Genomic DNA, 24,245 nt, shown 5'->3' on the forward strand with positions numbered 1-24,245 from the left:
AAGAATACAGTTTGCTAATACGATTTGAAATGCTCAGCACTGAAATTTACCATGGGACCAGAGCCGTAATCCTCAAATTTGGGTAAACTTCTTCACAGGTGAATGGGAAAACTAAATTTAGACTTAAAAGTTTTCTTGAGATTGGTGGGAGAGCACTGCATCATGTCATACTGGCTCAATCTGCATGTGATCTTAGCAAGCTGGAAACCATTTTAAAAGTGCTTTCATTCCAGAGCACAGAAATGCAGGAGTGTGTAGTTAGGAGCGGTCTCTAGAGAATTATGGAATAAGTCAACTTTGGCGAGCATATTTTGGGCTGTGTTATGGCCACCACTATTGTATTAATTCTTTCCCTCTGAAGAGAGGGTTTGTCATGCCAGAATGGTTGGGAAACCTTTGTATGACAGTTCTGGGGGAAGGACTCTAACACAGGCTTGCAAAGTGTCTGAAGCCTGAATGATAGAATTGCCGTGCTGCGGGCACGGGGGCTGGTGTACCCTTCAGTTGCATGCATACTTTGCAGGCAGTTTGCTTTCTGCTGCAATGAGAGCAAATGTCTAACAGCATGGAAGCCATAGTGACTTCCTGTAAGCGTTGTGGGACCTCATTTAAATAAAGGCCTTTCTTATTTTAGGTGTGCTATGTTTATTGTGTACTCTGCTTGAGCATGTAATGGTCTGCAGTTGTGTTGCAGAGACCCGATAGTGGTCTAAAATGATTTCACTTCACACGCAAAGGTGAACTCCCCTTTTCAAGCTAGTTTTTTTGGAGGTCGGTTTTTGTGGGTTTTTTTCCTATCAACATGCTTTAAATCTGTAAATCTCCACATGTGGTTTGTTTCACTTGAAACTACATAGGAAATCCCCTTCTTCATAGGAAGGTTTTTGAGAATGAAAAAACTACTTAAATTTTAGTGAGGTAAATGCAAGTAGGAGTTCAACACCCTTAGAATTGCTCTGTAGCTGTGAACACCTCACTTTGGATATATCTGCTGTTCTTTTGAAGTGCTTTGGAGCTTCTGACATGAATTATAGGGACAGCCCTGTGGGGTTTTTGCTGCAAAGCTGTGGGTCAGTTCTTGCTTCGAATTTAATCCTCTTCCCTGTGATCATCTTGCACTGGTACAGGAACCCCTGGAGGATATGATGTGCTGATTGTGTATGCAAGTGACGCCACTGAATGGTGTCAGTACCTCCAGAACCTCTTCCTCTTTACTCGGCACGTTCGAAAGCATCGGGTTCTGAGCTACCAGCTGGAAGGCGAGTCTGCCATCTCCCACCAGGAGCTAGACCTGTTCAACAGAAGTCGGAGCATCATCCTTTTGCTGTCTGCTGAGCTGGTGCAGAGTTTTTATCTCCCTCCTGTTCTGCAGAGCCTTCAGGAAGCTTTATGGCCCCCGTACAAAGTAGTCAAGCTGTTTTGCGGTGTTACGGACTGCGATGACTATTTGACCTTTTTCAAGGACTGGTCTCAGTGGCAAGAACTCACAAATGATGATGAGCCTGATGCTTACCTTGCAGCTGTCAAGAAAGCCATTTCAGAAGGTAAGGTAGCAGCGGTGGAGTTGTGCTTCCTGGTCAGGGGTTGGAGGAGGGAGATACGTGATATTGTTTATCCTTATTTTAACACTGGTAACGTGATTTACTGAAATAGAAAACTAAAGCAAATTGCACAACCCTTGTAAACTAGGAAGTTTTGCAAGCCAGTTTTTCTATGCCTGGTCAATTAGTCCCTAATTCAGGAGAGATTACCAGTGACTCACAGAGAACTTCTGAATTTGCAGGTTGTCTTAGGTGCCTGGTTTTGAATGCAAATTGAAAATAAAAACTGAGTGTCTTTAAAGTTCTGCCTGTAAATATTGTGCTCTGCAGTTTATTGACCCCAATCGATGGAAAATTATCTTTTCCTTCAGACTTGCATTCTGTCATACCAGAACCAAAATAAGGTTGTCTAATACGTATTCTCTAGCATGGGGCCTAAAGTCAGAGATATAAGCATATTGGCAACAGATCAGCTTGTTACCTGTGATGGAATGGCAGAGATTAATTGGAGAATTGCACTGATGGCCTTAAAAATAACCCACCCAGTCTGAAAGTGATCACCTCATAATAAGCACAGAGGACTTACTAGCGCAGAAGTATTAACAGCTGCAGACTACAGAAGCCCAATGTACTGAGTTTTAATTGAGTCTGAACTTTCCTAAACTCTAGAGGCGTGTGTGGTACTCCTTTCTCATAGTTTCTGTTGAAATGAAGGTGGAGAGCTCTGGGGAGTCGTGCTGGTCAGGATGTTTTTATGACGCTGCCATACTTAGGGTTATAGTGTTCTTTGTCAGCCTCCGTAGGATTGGAGTCCTGTGGTTGCATCTTAGATTAAGATTTATCTGTATTGAGTGGCATAAATGAGGCAGTGCAGTCTTCTAGTGTGTCTGGTGGTGTGTGCATAAAGGTGCTTTATGCCAGGATAACAACGGCAATAATCATGATGACAAATTTATCACAGTAAAAATAAATTTGAAAGTCGTGATCTTAGCTGAAACAGTCCCCCTGAAAAAAGATGACTTAGGGGTTGTGCTGAAGATGGCATTCTTAGGTACCCAGGTCACAACAGATGTTTCCTAGTACCTTTTAAAAACCTGCATAAACTAAAGTTTGCATCTCCCTTTCAAACACCCCTAAAACTTCTTCGTTTCCCAATGATTAACCTAGGGCTAAAGTACTCTGGCTTCTTTGCTTTCAGCCTGGAAGAAGACAGAAAACAGTGGCTGAGCTTTTGCACTCTGAAAAATAAAACTGACCAGAGATTAAATTAGCTTTTCTGACACTTTCTGGCAAAAATAAAAGTTTAGTTACTGTTTTCCTCCAAACTTGGGTCTAGAGCACGGCACCAATATTTTATGGATTTTTAAATATGCTATTCAAAATTAGGGAGGTTTCAGCAACATCTCCGTGGAATACTAGTGTTAATGGTTTTACTTAACATGTCTGAGGACTGTCAGAGTTATTCTAGGCCAGAGTAGGAGCAAGTTCTAGTGTAGCTGAAGAGTGTGTGAGAGTACAAAGGGACGTTGATCCTGAAATCTCTTCCTGGAGCCAGCTCTCACCAGCCTCTTCTGGCTTGCTGCATTCTGAGTGCACAAAGCACAACATGGGGCAGAAGAAAGACTCCTGCTTCCTGGGCTGCGGGTGTAGCGGGAAGCGTGTCTCTGTCCTTCATTAGATGGACTGGCTGTAGCGGGAGGTTTCATGTAGCCAAGTGGATCCCTATTAGTGAGAGGCTTTCACCCATCTTGCTTGCTTTGGGCGCATTAAAAATCAAAGAGAATTTGAGGTGAAGGGAAGGGGACGGGTGTGGGAATGGATCAGCTAGAAACCACTCTGGATCAACTGCTTCTCTCTATAGAGAGAAGCTGTGTTTGTCAAAGGGAAGCACCCAAAATCTGGTTTTTATGCTGGGAAAGATATCTGTTGGCAGTGGTGCGCTGAATGCAGAGCATTGTCAACTAAAGAGCAGCATCCACTCTCTTTGATGTTGGATACAGTCAAAGAATTGTATTAAGCTGACCTGGCGCTCTTCCTCCACTTCAAAAAGTGGTTCTCCACAGGTGAGCTAGCTCTGTACAGCTGGCTGCCCCTTGGCACACTGGGGGCTGTGCCCGGGGGACCTGGGTGCCGGATCTTCCCAGCACTTCTCAGAGCCCACCCTGGGAGGGGGCAGAGGTGACTCTTACTGGTAGCTCTATACTGTCTGTCTGAGCAGCCAGGGAAGTACGTCTTGCGTGCCTGGCTGTTCAGCGGGCTGGCTGCCATACGTCTATGGCAAAACTTCCTTGGGGTAAGGCACTACAGTCTGACTTTTCACAGTTGGACATAGAGTCCTTCTCCAGAGGTGTCATCTCTGCTGAAAGTTAGCATGTGCTGAAAAAAACTGTGCTTTAGCTTTATGTGAATGGTGTCTTGAAAGGGAGATTGTGCTTTGTATTTTTGTTGATGTTTCTATGTAACAAAAAAAAATCAGCTTATTTTCTGTTTTCTCACTTGAACAAGCATACATTGATCTCAAACTGACTTTAGTATGTCTAGAAAATACGTGACTGAGGGAAAAAATGAGATAAAAGCAAACTCATTTGCTGTGGAGTCTGCTGTAGCATTTTCCAAATAGTTTGGTACACAAAGATTCAGAATTTCTGGACTTCTGTTACTGTTATGGGAGCCCTACCTGATGTGAGCTGTCAGCTGCATGCACGAGTTGGGTCATGTCAGGCTGTTCTTTTGCGCGCATCAGAGCAATTGCCAAGGCAGGCCATCCGCTGTCACTCTGACTCTTGTGAAGGAAGAACCTACTTACTGGTTTCATGGCAAAAGTGTTTTGATGAATATATTGGATCCTACCTCTGTGTGGGGAAAAAATGACTAGGTGACCTCTTCCATCATATGATTCTACAGACCAAGTTTTGTGAATGGCCTCAAATGCAAATGTTCTGATGCTTCCTCTGAAGAGAAGACAACCCCAGGTGTACATAGTTCCCTTTTTTGGTTGAAACTGTGAAAACTTTCTTCTTGGTTGGTAATAAAAAATTAGCATCTGCCTTATAGTTTGCTTGCAGCTAACTCCAGCATGAGTGACTTAAAGAGTGTTTGTGACAGCAGACCTTTCCCATAGAGAAACACAGCCTGTGCTCTGCTCCCAGGACTTCATGGTTAGGATTTTAGATGAAGGCTTTGAAGTCAGGAGCTCTCAGAAGGTCTCAGTTAAGTCCATTCTCTACAGCAGACTGTGAACTTTTCCTGAGTAAGGCAGCCTTCAATTCCTACAGCACTTAGCAGAGAAAGTTTATGACCATATTTGAAATGATTTGTCTGGGTGTCTTCCTCTGGGAAGTACTTCTCTCCACACGCGTTCACCAGTACTTCTAACGGCAGTGTCAGCACACATTGAAAAACTAACCCTGATGCAAAAATGACCGAGCTTCAGCTTCCTAATAGCGGAATCCTGAGCTAGTGGAGCATATGATACAGGACACGGTGAGGCAAATACCTCTCCATAGCCTGCACACTGGCCCTGCTCAGGCTATGCTGTTGCCTCTAGCGCAGCTGTTAGGCTGTGGTTTGTTTGGTGCATCATGGGAACATGACACCCCCAGACATCACACGCTGAAAGCTATTTTAATTCTTATTAGTTTAGAACAAATTCAGAAATGAGGAAGCTCTCATCTGGCCTTGTTGAGAGCTAACTGTGTGCTGACACTGAGTCTTGCTCTCTTGTAGATGGGGCATTTTTACTTCTACGTTTCTCAGTCGTGGCAAACTACAGAAGGCATGAAGGTTTGCATTTGCAGGCACTCCTGTTATCTGTGGGGAAGTTTTTCAGGCTATGCAATAACTATGCTAAGGACATGGAAATGCTCAGGATGGCACTGTACAAGCCAGCTCAGGTCCGGCAGGGTATAGTCACCAGCCAGGGTGCAGTGACCAGCCTGCTACTTAAACCCTCTTGTCTGGCTTGTGATACCACACCATGCTGTGCTGTGTGCATTGGGCAGCTGGGAGTCTGTGCCGCACAGTTGGAGTCAGCGACCTTTCTCTTCCTCCTGTGTTCTCAAAGCTCCGTTGGGATCTGTTTTGTATTATGCACATTTCAACTTCCCAGTTTATTTCAGCCCCTGCCTATGGTGTCTTGAAAAATTTCAAATCTCCTGCTTTAAAAGTTGATGTTTCCAAAGCATTTACTAATTAATCAGTGGCTTTGAACTTTCTGTACCCAAGCAAACTCTTGCAGGGAAAAACCCAGGGAAGTCAACATCTGCCTGAGATTGCTAAGGTGATAACTGAATGTAACAGCAGCTGTGAACCGTGCTGTTGAAGGACAAGTGCAGCCTTGGCTGAGCAGAGCTCTCATGCAACAAAATGGACAAGAAAGAAAGATCAGTACCAGCAAACTTCTTGCAAAATAGGACGGTCAGAAGTGGGTGTAAGGAAGTATGTGGTGAATATGGAGGACAGTGGGCAGTTAGAAGGAAGATGAGAATTTTGCTGGAGCCCTGTAGATGAGGAAGAGCTGGAATGTTACTCCACCTAGTGAGGGGTTCATCGAGAGATGCCAGAGACCAAGGCAGTGAGCTTTTGTTGGGAGGGAAATGGCATGACAGAAACCGCATAAGCTGTTATCATTCTCCCTGCTGTACATGTCAAGGAATTGAATTAACTTCCTGGCTTTCTTCTGTTGCACTGGTGAAACCACAAATGAAACTTGAGAGCGTATCACAGAATCATTCAGGTTGGAAAGGACCTCTTGAGATCATCTAGTCCAGCCTCCCTACTCAAGCATGGTCAGATAGAGCAGGTTGCCCAAGGCCATGTCCAGTCAGGTTTTGAGTATCTCTGCAGGTGGAGACTTCACAGCCTCTCTGAGCAACCTGTTCCAGTGTTTGACCACCCTCAGAATAACAAAGTGTTTTCTTGTGTTCAGATGGAATTTCATGTGTTCCACAGTTTGTGCCCATTGCCTCTTGTCCTATCAGTGGGCACTATGGAGAAGAGTCTGGCTCCCTCTTTTTCATTCCCTCCCATCAGGTAAACATTGATAAGATCCCCCCAAGTCTTATTTTCTCCAGGCTGAAGAGTTCCACCTCTTGCAGCCTCTCCTCATATGAAAGATGCTGTGGTCCCTTCATCGTCTTTGTGGTCCTGTGCTGGACTCAAGCTGTGAAGATAAAGTAACGTTGGAATAGGCTACTCAGAGTTTGAGGTCAGGTTGGACAGATGCATAAGTTGTTCTCAAGTGTGTCTCAGCCCAGGGGGATGAAGTGGTAGTATGCAGGAGATTCCCTTCAGCCTGACACTTCTGTAATTATTTGATTGCTAACTTTTGCTCATCGCTGCCATTTAGGGCTAGAGCCCTAAATTCACAATGAATTTTTAAGTGTGGCAGGAGCTGCTCTGCTGTTACTTTGGGGGTTAATGATAACTGGTCTGTTCAGTGATGATACAAAAATTCCTATTTGTTATGTATCTTGAGATTTCTGCCGAAAGGCAGGTTTTTCCTGGAGTAGCTCATTAGCCAGTAGTCCTTCTGTGGAGGGGTGTCAGAGTTTGTTCATTTGACTGCTCAGACAAGCTCCATATTAGGCCTTGATGCACTTACAACCTTCTGCTTTACCGTGTAACTATTTGAGGACAGCAGCACAGTGAAATTCAGTGTTATCTGGTATGTTACGCTTATACTTGAGATGTCCTGAGGAATGACAAAGCAAATACCATAACTTAGAATAATAGTCTGTAGCTTTTGTGGATAAATTTGAACACTCTTTCCTTTCTTCCCCCCCCTCCCCCCCTTGTTAACTCACAATTGAATACTTTTAAGGGCAACTTTTCACTAAAAACCACAGAAGGCACCAGACAGTAACAGAGCTGCACACTTTAGCATAGGACAGTGGTGATCTTACCTCAGGTGCCTACTACAACAATTCATTGACATGCGGGTGCTTTGTACTGTACAATGCCGTTGGTAACTATTCCTCTGACAGTAGCATCTACTGTATCTGTTGTGCTCTGTCTGTTTCTGGCAGGTAGCACTTCAGTCAGGACTACTCTGTCAGCCTGACACTGAGACTTGCAGGTGAGGCAGTAGTGAAGGGTATGCTATAAACTGGGAACTGCAACGTCCCTCCCCACAGGTCCATTCTGTCCTGTATGGGAACATGTTCCTACAAGAGGGAGTGCTGTAGTGTGATTTCCAGTGCCTGTGGAGTTTGCTGTTGCATCTGGAGGCAGAACAAGACCTGAATGCTGTAGCAGCTCTTCCCTGTGCTGCTTGTTAAATTTCATAAAGCATGGCCATTGAGGAACATTGGATACAGAAAGTAATCCTGCTAGGAAGAGGCATGACGTGGCCAAGTACTTTATGGTGAAGTTGTGCCACCCCCTTAAAAGATACATCCTGGAAATAAAGCAGCCAAAAAGAGTTCTGTGAGTTAATTTGACATCCGTGGTCATCTTCTTAGAGAAGGATCATGAAGCTGTGTCAGATCAATGCCTCTATGAAACTACCTCCTTAATCTTTGGCCTGACAGAAAATGGTGCTTTGGGACCTGTTACATTGTTAGAGAGCTAATACTGTATCTCTGAGTCTCCAACTTGTGAGCAGACCCCAGTTCATGGAGCTCTAACTTACTGCGTTGTTCCTCTAGCCCTGCTGGAGTCTCTTTACTTGTCTGTCTGAGGTCCTAGATGAGATCCTAGCATTGTATTTTCCTCACCAGCTGACCTCTTCAAGCCCTCATACTGTGGTCCCACGTCCTCACAATGCTCCTGAAGAGTTTCCAGTCCCATGCATGCAATTGCCATTCTCTGCAAGATCCATTTTGGCCCTTAGGAGGTTCTAGAAACTGCAGATTGGATGTGGATGCCTGTGCTAAGTTTGTAATCTCTGCTTGCATCTTCAGAGTCTGTTTGGATATCAGAAGTATAGTAAAGGAAGCAAGCTGGAGGTAGGAAGGGACAGGAATTGATCTACAGACCCAAAGGGACAGAGAAATGTGAAGCTGGGGACCATTTGGTGTTTACTTCTGGCTCTCAGTGCTCTGTGGAGGAATATGTTCTGAGTAGTCCTATCTCAGAGAATTACATCCAGCATTTATTTCTGCCAGCTTATTGGAGTGGCCTTGAAGACATGAGGTAGCATGATTATCTGCTGTACTGCAGTCCTCCCTCCCTCGCTCCTTTTTTTCCCCTCTTCGAAGGGGCAAAATTAAGTGAATTCTTAAAACTGTATTTTTCTGTTATATTGTGTTGAAATAGAAGATACGCTTCTTTGACCCTGCTCTTTGAAGAGGAACGGGTGAGGTATTAGTCAGCCCTCTGGGGTGCAGTGGGAGTCAGCTTCATTATATGGGAGCTCTGCAGCCTGGCTGGTTCTCACTGCCTGTCAAGGAGAGGAAACTGTGACGCTTTTGCACAGGAGTTAAGGTTGAGAGAACATACTGGTAGCATGGCCTTCCTTGCAGATGCTAGTATGGTTATAAACGACTGATACTGGAAACGCAGAGACTTCAGAGAGCTGGTCAAAGCAGTCAGAGAAACCTTAACTAAACCCCCAAGTGATATTGAGAGAAATGCATGAATGTCCTTATCTGTAGCAAACAGGATCAAGCAGTTGAAAGTCTTCCCAGCTGCAGGAAGGATGCATTGTTTGTCATCAAGGTGCTTCATAAAGTCCCAGTTTATGCACATTAAAAGCAATACTTCATGGCTCATCTTTCATGACAGTATGAGATTCAAGCAGTGCTAGCATAGGTGCATACTAACTTTCTAGACAGAGACAACAAAATGATAGCCCGGAACTAGTAAAGTACAGAAACTGGTGTGGTTAGGAAGTGTCGGGCTATGATAGACTTCATGCACATCGCAAATACTAATCATATTTCTCTGTGGCTTATGGTTCTGATAATCTCCCCACAGGTTGCTTTAAGGTACTAACTAAGCCTAATGCTAAGTATCTGCCAATGTGAACTGCAAGGCTTTAAAACACCTGCATAAGATAAGAGCCCAATGACCATCACTGATGGCTTCTTCCAAGTTTGGAATAGCTAAAGTCATTTCTGCAAAATCTTTGCAGAAGTGTGTGGTCAAACCAAAGATGCTTTACAGAGCAGGTCTGAAGAGATGTGTGGGGCAGACTTCAGGTTGTTTCAAAGACTTTTATTGTGCACTTGGACAGTTGTTTTGCTTCTAGGGTTGCATTTTGTAGAATTTTCATGGCTGTTCTTTATTACTACAGAAAACTTTCGACATGTTTTTCAAAAGTGACTTGAGAATAACAGTGGATCTTGAGTTTCCCCGGGGGAAAGTTTCATCAGTGGCATAGGCTGACCTTAGCATAGACTACTGCAAAAGAGAGTGGTCTGTGTCATTCTCCACCTTTCATCTGGCTCGATGATCTGGTGTGGCATTGGACTGCAAGGGTGATATTCCAAGAGGGGCTATTTGAAGAAGAGGGAGGGCAGGACTGCCCTTTCAGTAGTAATGTGGCCTTAGATCTACTGAAGCCACTTGTAGAACCACACCTTCAGTCAAACAGTGATCTCCTGGTGGGATGTTTCCAAAGCAGCTACCCAGCTCTCTTAGGTGGAGTTTGCTTGAACCTTAGTGAAAGAACTACAAGCTAAACATTTTGCATTTGTAGCATGCTCTAGACGTGGTCAGATAACCTGTGTTATCTCTATGTTATAAGGGGGACTCTGCATTTCACCCCTGAGCTGGCAGCTACTGTCTTTGCAGTAGGTATGAGTGAAATGAATAAATGTTCCTCCTCATCCTTGTCGTGGTTTAACCCCAGCCAGCAACTAAGCACCACACAGCTGCTTGCTCACTCCCCCCGTGTTGGGATGGGGGAGAGAATCAGAAGAGTAAAAGTGCGAAAACTCATGGGTTGAGATAAAGACAGTTTAATAGGTAAAGCAAAAGCCGCACACACAAACCAAGCAAAACAAGGAATTCATTCACTACTTCCCATGGGCAGGCAGGTGTTCAGCCATCTCCAGGAAAGCAGGGCTCCATCATGCCTAACGGTTACTTGGGAAGACAAATGCCATCGCTCCAAACGTCCCCCCCTTCCTTCTTCTTGCCCCAGCTTTCTATGCTGAGCATGATGTGATATGGTATGGGATATCCCTTTGGTCAGTTGGGGTCAGCTGTCCCGGCTGTGTCCCCTCCCAACTTCTTGTGCACCCCCAGCCTCCTCGCTGGTGGGGTGGTGTGAGAAGCAGAAAAGGCCTTGACTGTGTAAGCACTGCTCAGCAGTAACTAAAACATCCCTGTATCATCAACACTGTTTTCAGCACAAATCCAAAACATAGCCCCATACTAGCTACTGTGAAGAAAATTAACTCTGTCCCAGCCAAAACCAGCACAATCCTGAAGTTCAGGGACTGGCAGCTTAGCTTACACCCCAGTTGTCAGCTGCTGAAGCAGAGATCCTGGTCCTGTGTCTCGGTGACGCAGCCAAATGCGTGCTCTTTTCCACTGGTTCTGCTGCGTGGGCCATAGCCTCTGATGAAAATAAAGACAAGAAGGGGAAACAGGAAGGGGAAAGAGGGCTGTGATGGGTGCAGTTGTATTTTAAACTGCTATCGCTCTTTTTTTGTGAACATCTGCCCCCAGATGAATGCACAGATTTATTTTTTTTTGCAGCTCAGCAGACTCACTAAGCCAGAATAATTCTTTGGAGTGAGGTGTGCATTTGAGCTGAAACAAAGTCTTTTCTGGACAAGTAACAGCGCTGTAGGGGCAGTGTTGGTACTCATGTGCTTTATTAGGTAATGGAAGAAGACATTTCTTCTCCAGGACTGTGCAAGGTCATCTGATGAGGTTTGTAAGAGCAGAATTTGGCACAATCTCAGAACAATATTTTGAGGGGTCTGTATTTGGGGAACATCTGTTACTGGGGTTGGAGGAAAACCCATGCTGGATTCAGACTGCGTGCTTTCCCTGAGGTCTTGCATGTTGCAGCTGGAAGAGTCACTGTTATCTCAGGTGCATCCAGTTCTTTACATTAAAGGTCCTGCTCTCAGCTCAGGGCTGCTAGTGAGTGAACAAGAGCTGTAAGTTTCAAAGAGTTTTGCAGGAGGTCACAAATTGCAACATCCTCTTTAATCTGTGACAGAATTACTGAGTGTTGTCTTGTCATCCTGGGGAAATTGCTGAGCTTCTGTGAAACTTCCCTGTGCTTATATCTTTGTGGATAGTGCCTTCATGCAACCTGCAGCATTACAGACCAAGAGTGTACCTTCCTCAGCTACTGAGGAACAGGGGGCTACAGACTGTTCAGACAGATCACTGTTTAGTGATTCCAAACTGAACTATAAGAGCCCGTCCAGTAGTCATCTGCAGTGAAGGCAGAGGAGGCTGAGGAGTGTTGCTGGGGCAGATGATGTGTCGTAGGCAGTTTCCCAGCTGTTACCTGCGTGGCACTGTATCCATGACAAGAATTCCAGTGGCGTGTTAACCCGGTTCCCATTTCCATCCGTTGCTAATGCAGGAAGGACTTCCCGCCTGGGATTCCTACCCGTGCTTCTGCACATCAGGAGATGTTATGTGAGGTGCGATGGTTATATGCATCAGTCTGATGACAGTTGCTTTGCAGCTGACTTTGCCTCCTCAGTCCCATTTTTCATCTGAAATGAATGAGTGCCAGAAATAATGAAAAACTGAGCCCAGCCCAAGCAGCCAACTGGAAGTTACTGGTGACATTTGTCCCTAAACTGGAATATTCCCACAGAAGGTACCTTTGATCCTGTGGGTTACCTTCCTGATCTCTGCCAATTCCCCATCTGCTTGAGGTTTTTTCTAGTGTCTGGCATTTTTTCATATTTTTTCGTCTTGCTTTCTCTTCTGTGTCCTCTCCACTCCTGTGGCTTTTCAGACTTTCCTAACCTCACTGTTCTCGGAACTATGTGCTGAGTTTCCTGTTCCTGCAACCCAAGTATGGTATTTGTTGGCCACTTTCTCATCCCTACCTTCCAGTATTTACAGGAGTGACATGGAGTTGCCCTTGGCATTGTAAACAACTTTTGGTGACTCAGCTTTCTCCAAATCCTTTTTGTTTCAAAGATGAAATTGAAAAATAACTTGGAAGCAGCATTTGGGAACACTGAACCAAGAAAAGTGAACAGATTCATTCACTTGGGTTAAATTTTCGTGAAGATCATGAAAACCTCTGGCACTCTGCTGCAAAGACATTTTTCTCCTTTCAGTTACATGTCTGTAGTTCTAAAATACAACAAAGGAAACCTGTTCCTTGAAGTTTGGATGAGATGTGCTTTATAGAGGAACGGTGGAGTAATGTATGTTTTTGAGTATTAAGGATATATATTGTCTTAGTAGGTTACAGAGGTAAACACAACTTACGTTCTGGCTTCTCACAATTTGCTGAAACACTGGTCTTGTCAACAGGTCTCAATAACCCACTTGTGTTCTTTGTAAGGATACAGCTTCCTAAGAGACGCACAAGTGTGTGTGTGCACGCTGGCTCAAGCAAAACTTGGCATAGTAAAATACAGCTTGTTTCCTTGATGGAGGATGAGAACTAGTTTATTGTGACTTCCAACTTTACAGGACAAATGAAACGTGACCACTTTCTTTGTAGAACTGAAAATCTGTTTTCAGGTGCTATGCTTGTAGATGAGCTGCTTGGGGTGAGGGGTTTGGAGAGAAGGGGGAGATGTCCCATACTTTATTTGTTCTGTATGGACAGTTTTACAAAGTCTTACATTTTACTGTGTTTTTTCTTCTCACCTGCTGCTTTTCTGCATGCTTTTCTCCACTCTGAAAGGGGAAATGTTGCTACAGTATAACCCAGTTTTGAGGGGTTATCACAAGATGTTTCACTGCTGAGTGTGTATCTCCTTGGTAAAGCAGGGACTCTGAGGTTAGCATAATGAAAGAGAACTTTCCCTGCTTTCCCTGACTACTTTGTCAGTACTCTGCCTGCTTCTCGCACATGCAGCTGGAGTTGCTCTGGGAGACTTAATGTCCTTGTTCACACTTGGAAAAGGAGGCTGGCCAGTTGCAAGCTTCAGGTGATAGCAGGAGCTCTCTCTGAGGGTCTTCCCTCTTGCTCTGAGTGTACTGAGGTGAAAGTCTGAGGCCTCATGAAAGCTAGTAGTCTCGGCTGGTGGGCTGGTCGATGGATGGAGTGGGAAGTGTTCACAGATGCCAGCGAGGGGGTAGTCTGCACGTGCAGAACCTATAGGGACAAGTTGTTGCCCAGTCGTGCCATTTGCATTAATATCTGGATGACAGAGTGGTCCGGACAGGCTGCTGACTCGTTCCAAGCATTCATGTGTCCTGTGGTGTAAGGGCTGACTTCTGAGAAACCACAGCTGTCGGCTCCATGCCGATAGCCCGCCAGCTTAGCCAGGAGGAAATGGATGACAGAGCGAGCTGCGTGTGCTGTACAGCAACAGGTCAAAATAACTGGCTGCTTCATATTAGTTTCTAAAGCTGCTAAATGGCTTGTGAAGCACATGGCCATGCCTACGTTTTCCCTGGGCTTTTCCCGGGGGTGAGTTTCTGCAGGGCAGCAGTGCGCGGAGCCCGGCAGGGCAGGCGAGAAGGGGCCGGTGCAGGGCTGCTCTCTGTAGCTCAGCTACTGGCACTTCCTGGAGGGGGGCATGTTCTTCAAGGGGAAATGTGGTTGGGTTTCTTGGACCACATCTCCTCCCCTTGCTGCTATTCTCACAAGTATTTCACAGACTGTCAAGTGTAGCCTGAGGTAGCCTTCCTTTAAAGGGGAACAGAAAGGCCCTCCAGTCAAGGCAGAGCCGTTTATAACCACGGGCTGTTGACCTGCAGCAGCTGCTCATGGAGAAGCTCAATTCAGGTATTCACTTAACTTTCTAATGAGTCTGTTGATTTCCTCAGTGATGGCCTCTCTAGCCTGGGTATCATTACAATTCTATAATTGCTGAATCTGTATATGCAAATGGGTTGTCATTACTCAAGTATCTCAGTGAGTGGGAAGCCTGATCTAACAACACGTCCCTTTAGAGCATGGATGTTATCGAATGTAGTGGGTTGGTTTCCTCTTCCAGTGCTTGCATGTTCACAAGCCAGTAGCACGTGACTGGAACTTGCAAGATGACCATAGCATCACCTCACTGCTTATGTGGGAAGTCGGTAATTTGCAATTGCAGAATTTTCTGAATGAAAAAACAGATGAATAATTCATACCCGAAACTCTGAGTGCCTGTTTCGTCAGCTGTTAATCCAATTACTGATTAACATTGCTATCTTCTTCCCACATTACCTAACAGCTGTGTTCTTACATATGACCTCTGGGCAGTCAGCTCTGTTACAAGAATGCAGAAGTGCAAGACAGGATCAGGCAATGCCAGAATTTCTTAAAAGTGCAAGTTATTCTTTATCTGCTAATTTGTTTCTAATATCAAATAACATCAGTAAAGCAGAGAGACCGGGGGGCTTGTTTTGTCCTTGCTCCCCTCTTATCCTTGCTTACGATAGATGTTGTAGCTGAGATCCACAGCTTTAGGTTTCATTTTCCTCTGAAATGGACCATATGTTGGGGAAGTGAGGTACAAATTACCACACTAATGGTTCCATATTGGGGTGGGGATGATGCCCTCAGCATCAGGATGCTGGCAAGCGTCAGCTTGTGCATATGTTGCAGGAACATTAATGCTTTGCTGTAATTTGGTCATCATTGGCTCTCTCTTATCTGCAGTGAGCTTAGTCTTTCTGATTTAGTCATATTGGAAATAACCAAAAGAGATTATAGAGGCACTACTCTAGTAACAGTTGCCTCTTCTCCTCCTCCCCAAAAGACATAGTGTCTTGCTCTGCATATGGCAAATGCCTGACGTGATAGTTATCATGTAAGGGAAGGATGTGGGACGAATGCTTTATTTTCTCCTGTGCAGCTTGGCAGCCTGGCACTCCCAGGTGGGAGTAGTCCACCTTTCCCTAAGAGAAGAGTTCCCAAAACTGGGGTCTGGCTCTTGCAGCTGATGACTTTGGACAGTATCAATTAAAATATTGAGTTAAAGAATTTAAAACCTCAGTCCATTTTCTGTAATACTTAGTACCACTGTCTGAAAATCCAAAAGACCACCATCAGTACATAGCCTTGTGTCGGAGTAGTTTCTTAGTCAAATCTGCAGATTTGTGTTGGTGCAGTATTAAAATCTATTTGCTAAATTACATGTACTATTCTGGGTTTGTTTAGGAAATGTTGATGTTGGTGGTAATGCCTTACTTTGAACTTCACAGAGCTGCAGATTTTTGGCTCTCCTCTTTCTACAGCAAACATTAAAGCAGCAATCTAGTTGTACTCATGTGAGTAGGCTTACTTGCGATGTGGAGTGATTCACATACTTAAAGTTAAGCGTATGTGCACCACTTTGTGACAAAAATTTCAGCTGAATGATTTGCTAAAATTTTGTGGCTTAAAACCTGTCTCCTGAAAGCAATTCGTATAATTCATAAAATCCCATTTAAATGTATAGAAAATATTAAAAAAAAAAAAAAGTGCATGACAAAGAATTTCAAATATCCTAAGCTTAAGTCTTTGGTAATTATAATAATGAAGAAGTCTAGATTTAAATTCCTCACTGACTTCTGGCTTCACTGTTTGAAACTAGCAGGACATGAACTCCTAATAGAAGCCTGCTTTAATAACTTTGGCTCTCTTGATTTGTGGAAACTTGATGTACCCAGAGGTTGGGGGATTCTGAGTGAAACCTGGACTATTGGCAGCTTCACTGTATGGATGCCACAGGTTAGACAGTGCGGTTGGTCGCTTAGGTCTTTCTCATCAGGACTGAGCATTTTAAATAGAACATTTCTTACTAATATAAAAACTCTGCCAGTCCAAATCTGAGATTTTATCTAGTAAATAATTTGTACTGCTCTTTACAGATGTGTTTTACAGTAAGTAGTAAATAACAAATAACTTCCAAAATGTTGTCCTAAATCCTTGACTGCTCCACAGTTTTCCAAGGTTTGGAAAATTTTGGCCCTGGGAGATAGAGTTTTAAGAATTCATGCTAGTCTTCTGACAAGGGGAAGTCAGTGACTTTCACCCCATGTTTTGGGAGATGGGAAAAAAGGTGTGAATCATGTGAATCAAGAGGTAGAAACTAGATAAGAAAGCGCTCTCTACTAAGTAGATATAAAATTGTCTGTTGTTTCCTTTCTCTAGTTGGGAGAAGTATTTCCTGGCAGGGGTAGGAGACCTGTAATCTATTTTAATTCTTGCTAGTTTTTTTTGCAGCCAGTGATATCAATTCAGTTTGTTTGTTCTTCCTTCAATATCCATGCTGTTACTGGGAAACAGGAATGAGAACATTGTTTTGTACACACAGATTGTCGGGTTGCATGTGTTTACTTCTACTCTTGGGTCTGTTTGGGTAGCGTACTGTTATTCTTCAACGCAAAGGCTCTGGTATGTTTCAATTTCACTGTTGTGATAGATACAGGAGCTTATAGTTCTTGCTTGAGGAACAGGATCCCTTCAGACTACTGCCTCATGTTGTATTTTGTCGACACAGTAATGAACTTGGGAGTTGGGGTGAGCAACATAAGCAGGATCCAGAAAACTAAAGATACTACTGAAATGAAAGTAAAGTTGGTTTTCTTCATTTACTTTAGGAGAGGAAGACTAAAGGCTGCTGCCCATCCTACAGGGTACTCAGAGCGCAGCTGGAGTCAGCGAGTCCAGTTGCCGATCATTCTTATATTAGACACTGACATACTAATTTTCCTATCTAACATGAGAAGGGACTAGCCATCTCAGCAAAGAGTGGCATTGTTATTTGTTTAGTAAGCATGTTCAGTGATACTCCAGCACTTTTGTGTCTTTGTGTATGTTTCCCAGCAATCCTCTTAAGGGAAAAAAAAGAGGAAGCTCTGTAGTTTCCCTTTCTTCAACTAGATCCCCTTTTCTGAGCATTATTTTGAGAAGAATAGCAAGTTCCACCCCACCAACTCCCTGGCTGTTTCTCAGGATGGATGTGTATGATATGCATTTTCAGCAAAGGGGAGTGATGTAACAGGACTCTGTATGCTTTATTTTAGACTCAGGCTGTGACTCTGTGACTGATACAGAAACAGAAGACGAGAAGAACCCCATTTACTCCCACAGACTTGCCATGAGTGAAGAACATGGATCGTCCAAGAGCACTGGGGACCACCCAGTGGTGCAGCCTGACCGCATACGGTGTGGGGTACTGTATGTCCACTCCTTGGGCTAAGTTGTTACTGTGGGCTGGTGCAACCCATTATGCTGCTCTGTAATGGACAGCTTTACAGGCCTGGGAATTAGTCCCTAATTCCTTTTCTGTCACCTTCCCTCTCAGCCCCCTGTCCTCAGTGTCTCTGTTTCATGAGCTCGGTTCCCTAGGCCCAGAAGTAGCTTGGTATGCAGTGCCCAGTGTTGTCTAGGCTGCAATGTCACTTAGTGACAGATAGTCTCATTAATGTAGCTGCTTGTCTTGTGTGCTGTGAGGCAGGTTCACACTCTTGACTTCCCATCTTCTGTTCTGGTGAGATTTAGGGGTGGCAAGTGGAGTAAGGTGATTATAATGACCAATTAACTCCACAGCCTGGATGCGGTCTAATATGACAGTTCTGGTGCATGTCCTGCAAGTGACTCTGAAGAGCTTGGGTCATGGCTGCCTGTCTGAAAAACAGCATTTCTTAGTATAGCATCCCCTCGCATGGAAAAAGTCTGTTTCTTCCTTTGTTTCTGTTTAGAACAGGGCTGTGCTGCTTGAGGGAAGAGACTGATAGAGTTGAAACTAAATCAGTTTATAAATCTAGCTGATAAATCCGGATTTTTATCAGCTTAATGCATGTATCTATGCTGGTGCAAGCTGTAACAGAAGCCACCTGCCTAGTTATTCCATGACTGGAAGATGCTCCTGAGAACCATTCAGGACCATGAAAATGACAGATGATAATTTATGTGTTAGTTGCAATGACAACAAAATCCCTAGAAAAAGGACTTAACAAATAAGTGTTCTTATGTTGTGAACCTGCATGTTGTAATGCCTTTTCTCTTAGGTGCAGACAACAGTTTATATTATCATGAAATGTAAACTAGACGGCGAAGTGAAAACTGAAGTTGAATTCTCTCCAGAGAATGCGTCGTCTGTGCGTGTGCTGGCTGAGATAGAGAATGAGTACACCATCTCTGTGGAGGCCCCAAGTAAGCTGGTCTGAGATATCCCCCCCATCCTCCCCCCATTGCTTCCCTTCTATCTCAACCTGCCTGTCCTGAAAAGCGCCAGAGGGATAAGGGTAAAGGTTGCAATGCAGTGAAACTTGAGGCTAGGAAATCTTGAACTTGCATTCTCGTCTGTGATACTTCTGTGATGAGGAACTGAGATAGACTGCTGCTTGGGGGCTCTGTTTTCCCCTCAGCAGCAGCAGGGTTGCAGTGTGGAAACACCTTACTGGGAGTTCTGAGTGCTTGTAAAGCACTTTGAACTTAACTGTGTATTATAACCACCGCCACATTAGCATTGGCAGGGCACCAAGGGAAGGTAAGTGCCAGTAGATAATTGCATGACTATAACAGCATGTGCTTAATGGATGATGATATCTCTGTGATCAGAGCTGAAACTATTTATCCTGGCTTGCCTTTTAATTTAGATATGTTCTGTCACTCTAGATATTTACATTTACAAAACTGTAGGTTGTCTAAACTTTAGGTTCACTAAACTTTAGGGGCAAGATTTTGGAGCCTTAGAGGTTGATAGTTGTTTCCCAGCATGATTTTATTTAATCTACTTTAGTCTGTCCTCTTGAAGAGTCTTTGTACCAGCTCTGAGAATAGAGACTAATAGTCATTATAGCAACTCCCGTAAAGTCAGTGAGGTGGATTGATTTAAAGAAGGTGACCTCACCCACATAAAAATGTTCAACTTAATCTGTCTTGATTTAAGACTTACAATTTAAACATGGACCTGGAAACTAACTTGCACTTTGAATTATAAACATGACCTTCACATTGATGAAGTGTAGAACTATGTAAGCTCTGCAGTTTCTAACAGTAAGAGAAACATATTTTTTATTCTTTTCGTGCGTGACTAACTATTTCATAATTTCCTGAGTTGTTAACAGCCAAGCATATATACAGGGAAAGATTAATTTCAGTGGGATTCAAAATATTTGTGTTTCAAAGAGAAAGTTTAGACCTATGAATGCACACTGGGCAAAACATCAAGAAGCTCCCAAGGTGCAGGTAGGAGATAAATCCTGTGCATGGGTTAAGTTCCAAAGCTGGAATTCTTTTAAGTTGATTTTGTTCAGAGACTAGTGAGGCTGACAGGGGTTGCAAAATCCCTAGTGACTTTTCTGGTTTCTCTCCCCTTCTTCCCCAGCTCTCATATGTTATGGCATGGTTTAGAGACTGCTCCAGAGAAAGCCAGGAGTGGAGACATGTGAGGCTTTCTAGTTTGAGGTGGTGTACTGTTAACATTAGTGGTCCAGACTACTGTTAGCAGAGGACCTAGCAGGTCACAGGTGATGTGCGTTGACATAGCAATGAAGAGGGTAGTTTCAAAGTACTTTCCTACCTAGTGTTCAGACCAACATCATCTCCTTTTTTTCATGGCTTCATGAATTCAGTGCAATAGAAACTGTTTTGGTATCCAGCTGGCAGTATCTCCAAACTCCTCCTATCCTCAGGGTATTTGATGCAGACTCATTCCCATTGTTTGTTCTTAACGGTGACTTCTCTTTCTTTTCAAAGATTTAACCTCTGGAACAGTGCCTCTGCAGATATATTCAGGGGACTTGATGGTGGGAGAAACAAGCGTCACCTATCATACCGACATGGAGGAAATCAGCAGTCTGTTGGCTAATGCAGCCAACCCGGTACAGTTCATGTGCCAGGTAATGACTCTAGCAAACAGCTGCTTTGGAAACCAGCTCTTTCAGAGGCTAGACAAGTGGACATAAGCAAAAGTGCTTGCCATGAAGTAGCTCTTCTCAAATGAAGAAATGCAAGGTTATTTAGGGATGTTCACATAACCTTAACATCCCCTTTTAGTGAAAGCATGGGTGCTTTTTCTCTCTCTAGAGCAAATAGCTGGCTAAGGTGACTAAGGCTATCCAACTAACCAATAAAAAAAAAAAATTGAGTCAATCAACACTCACATTTAGACCTTGATGACTTGAAAAGACTGGGATGACAGAACTTGATACAACAGAAAGTACCATAAAGAAATAAATTGTTTGGAAATTTGGAAAGGGTTCTTGGAAAAGATGTGAAAAGGTAGCAAAGTTTCATACTAGCTGAATGGAGTAACGTAAAAAGATTTGTTTATTCTTAGCACTTAGTTCTTTAAAGCCACTCCTCAGTTCTCATATCATATTTTGCACAGTTGGAGTACCTGAACCCTATTAGAGGGGTAAAGCTTGCACAAGCAAGTTCTCCAGATGTGTTGTCTTTTCTGCCTGCCTGCATGTCCCTGATCAGCCATGTAGCGGAAGCCTCCAGAGTATAGTGTTGTTAGTCACCAGCATACCTGGGGCAGGGGAGACTGTCTTTCCCTTTCTTTTTAGTTCAAGTTACGGAGCGGTTGGTACTGGGCTGTGCCTCTACTTGAGGAATAGGCATGCTTCTCAGTCTTTGGCTAAGAACCAGTCCAAAAGCCAAACCCAGAGTGTACACCAGAGCAATTCAAAATGGCCTAGTTCATACTTAGAGTGGGAGTGACACTTCATTGGAACAGTTTCAGAAGTAAGATTATACCTGTCAAGGAAGTAGGAAGTAACAGTTTTCTGTCCTTCCAGTTGCATGAGTGACTTTCTCATTGTACTCTGTCTTGTTGTGGAGTGTACAGTTCTCATCTGCTCACATTAATGATACTCTGTTTCTGGACCAGGAAGCTATTCATGTTCTTTGCCTGACCTGAATGTTGCTACCTTCAGTGTTTATGATACGTGCTAAATAAAGAAACGTTACCATTTTCTGATACGTGCTAAATAAAGAAACACCTTATAAATCTCACCTGAACTGAATCTCCAGACTCCCCCAAACAAAGTCACTTTCCATTTATCTCTAGGCCTTTAAAATCGTGCCATACAGCATAGAAGCACTGGACAAACTGTTGACTGAGTCACTCAAGAAGAACATTCCTGCCAGTGGCTTGCACCTGTTTGGAATCAACCAGCTGGAAGAAGAAGATATGACAACAAGTAAGTTTAAAGATTTTTGTTTTCTTTTTAAACTTCATCTGTATCAGTTGTTTTACCTTGGAGTGCTTTAATACTGCAGTGTGTGGTACCTGCACAGGCTGTCTCAAAAATCTTGGATCTCAGCCAGGAAGTTAAATTTCTGATGATGCCTACAGAAGGGGGATTGCCATTTGGGTCAAGTGACCCTTTTTTTATTACATGCATCAGTCTCACTTCCTTGCACTGCGACAGATGCCGCTGTGTAGACAGCTTCAAACACAACCAAAGTGAAAAGATGATGCACCCCAAAATGTCTCCCATATTTTCTCCCTTGTTCTTCTCCCAGTCCCACGTGGTATTTCTCCCCAGCCCAGTCCTTTTCCCCCAACCCCATGACTCTGCTCTAAGGTGCACAGTGGGCACTCAGGATTGGTGTGGCACTATGACATGGTTGCCTTACATCAGCTGGATCCTACTGGAATGATGATCTAAGAGGTCCTTGCAAACCTGTGATCCTACATACATTAAGCTATTACAGTGCCAGATTCCCCGCTAAAGGTCATAGGACTTAAGCCTGGAGATGTGCTAGATACCTCAGTTAATTTGTGCAGTTAGCTCCATTTTGAAACTGTATGTATACTTTACAGGGCTTTCACTCCTGCTTTGGTCTGTGCGTTTGCTAGGAATTTTGTTTCTCACCTACTGGCTCTGTTGCTGCTAGAAACTTAGATTCTAACAGGCTCCTTTTCTCACAGATCAGAGGGATGAGGAGTTGCCAACACTGCTTCACTTTTCTGCAAGATACGGGCTGAAGAACCTCACCGCCTTGCTGCTTACATGCCCTGGAGCACTGCAGGCCTACAGCGTAGCCAACAAATATGGCCACTATCCAAACACCATAGCAGAAAAGCATGGCTTTAAGGACCTCCGCCAATTCATTGATGAATATGTGGTAAGAGGAAGCAGCAGTCCCTCTGCATTGTCCCATAGCAGGTGTGGGCAGTCACACCAAGCTTGGCATTTAGTGTTGCGGGAGCAGGAGTGATGGGGTAATAACGGGTGCAATGTAGGGTGTAGGAGATGGACATGCAGCCACACTGAAAGCTTCCAGGCTGGAGGGTTGGGTGCATCTCTGGAGCTGGGGAAGTTCTTGGGGCTTTAGCACAGAGCAAATAAGGTGGAAGCAGAGACTGCCATGCTGAGTTTCTTTATCATCCATCCATCTAGTTAAGGTTCTGCAGGAATGTGGTTGGTGCCTGGTGTACTCTTCTAACCTCTGATCTTGGGAAAACTACAGCCCCTTCATCCCACTTACTTTAGGGAGTAATATGAGAACAGAGTATGTTTGGGAAGGTACAATCTGAGGTGCTCTCTGATTAGTCATAGTACAGTCTGGACTGCTTATTAGCTCATTCACAGCTGATCTGTGTAGTCTGCCTGCTCCACTTGAAATCCATTTCTTCCTGTCTTAGGATAGCTGTCTCTTCCCTACTTGTTCTCTCTGGGAGCTGAATTCACAATTCAGTTCTCTTTGAGCTAACCCCATCCACAGCAAAGAGCACTCTGACTTTTCCAGATTATGACTTGGACCTGACTCCAGCTGGGCCAGGCAGTTGTTTCTGTGGGGTCCTTCAGTGTGCATGGGGTTTATACTTTTCCATTTGAGTTGTTTCCAGCCTGTATGCTTCAAAATAATGAGCAGCTCCTTGACTCAGATCATGTGACTCCTTCAGCAGATTTTATTTGCTTTTGCTTTCAGTTGAAAAGTTGTGTGTAATTGTCCCTAATGGTTGTCTGAATGGTGGGTGATAGATCTGCCAGCCTCGGTGTGGTGCTGCCAGCCAATTACAGTAGTGTTTAAGCCCTGTTTAGGAGGCATGGGTGGATCTTAAACTTGTGGCTTGCTTCTTGACGTAAGTATGAATTTAGGGTTATACATTAGAGCTAAATAAAGGTCATTCCCTGTTCTGAGATCAGGAGGGCTGCAGAAACTGTAAATTGTGTGATTAAAATCTTTTCACTGGGGTGAGAGATGCTTAGGAAGTCCTTCCAACCTCTTATTGCAGTACTGTGCTCCGCCCATGTCCTCCTCTCCACCAGCCCAGTGACAGAGCTGTGTTAAGAGTAGGTCCTGCTTACTGACCATCAAGCTATCTGTGCAGCTTAGTACCAGAGCACACAAATGATTTGCACCAGTGTATCCACTGCAAGGTAGTGATTAGAAGCACTACTAGTATGGATATCTGAAAATCCCAGTAAACCCCTTTACTCACCTAATTTTCTCTCTGGCAAAAGTTCCTCTGCACCTCCCTAAAGCATTGCATGAGCTACGTGCCTGACCCATTTTGACTGTGGAGGGAAGCATGTGTAGACAGTTTTGACACACATGCCCTGAGGATTGAAGGCCCATGAGGTGGCAGGTTGTGGATGGAAGAATATCTTGTAGTACTGCAACCAGTTAAGATGGCTGCGCTTGTAACATAGTTGGAACTTGGGGAGGAGGCTGGGATGAAGCTTTGCATTTTGCTCCCTTGCGTGGTTTGG

General features: G+C 44.0%; 1 protein-coding gene across 1 annotated transcript in view; it reads left to right on the plus strand.

Moving 5' to 3' along the window:
• The window catches only part of PIK3AP1 (phosphoinositide-3-kinase adaptor protein 1), a 45,615-nt gene that overhangs the window by 5,363 nt on the left and 16,007 nt on the right, over positions 1-24,245 (plus strand). Inside the window, exons 3-8 of the mRNA XM_050899143.1 lie at positions 1,128-1,544; positions 17,592-17,740; positions 18,579-18,723; positions 20,272-20,414; positions 21,590-21,722; positions 22,457-22,653. Of these exons, the coding sequence (XP_050755100.1) occupies positions 1,128-1,544; positions 17,592-17,740; positions 18,579-18,723; positions 20,272-20,414; positions 21,590-21,722; positions 22,457-22,653 (1,184 nt within the window). The remainder of the gene's footprint in view (positions 1-1,127; positions 1,545-17,591; positions 17,741-18,578; positions 18,724-20,271; positions 20,415-21,589; positions 21,723-22,456; positions 22,654-24,245) is intronic.

Source organism: Gymnogyps californianus, chromosome 6 (assembly GCF_018139145.2).
Source record: "Gymnogyps californianus isolate 813 chromosome 6, ASM1813914v2, whole genome shotgun sequence".
Taxonomy (NCBI): domain Eukaryota; kingdom Metazoa; phylum Chordata; class Aves; order Accipitriformes; family Cathartidae; genus Gymnogyps; species Gymnogyps californianus.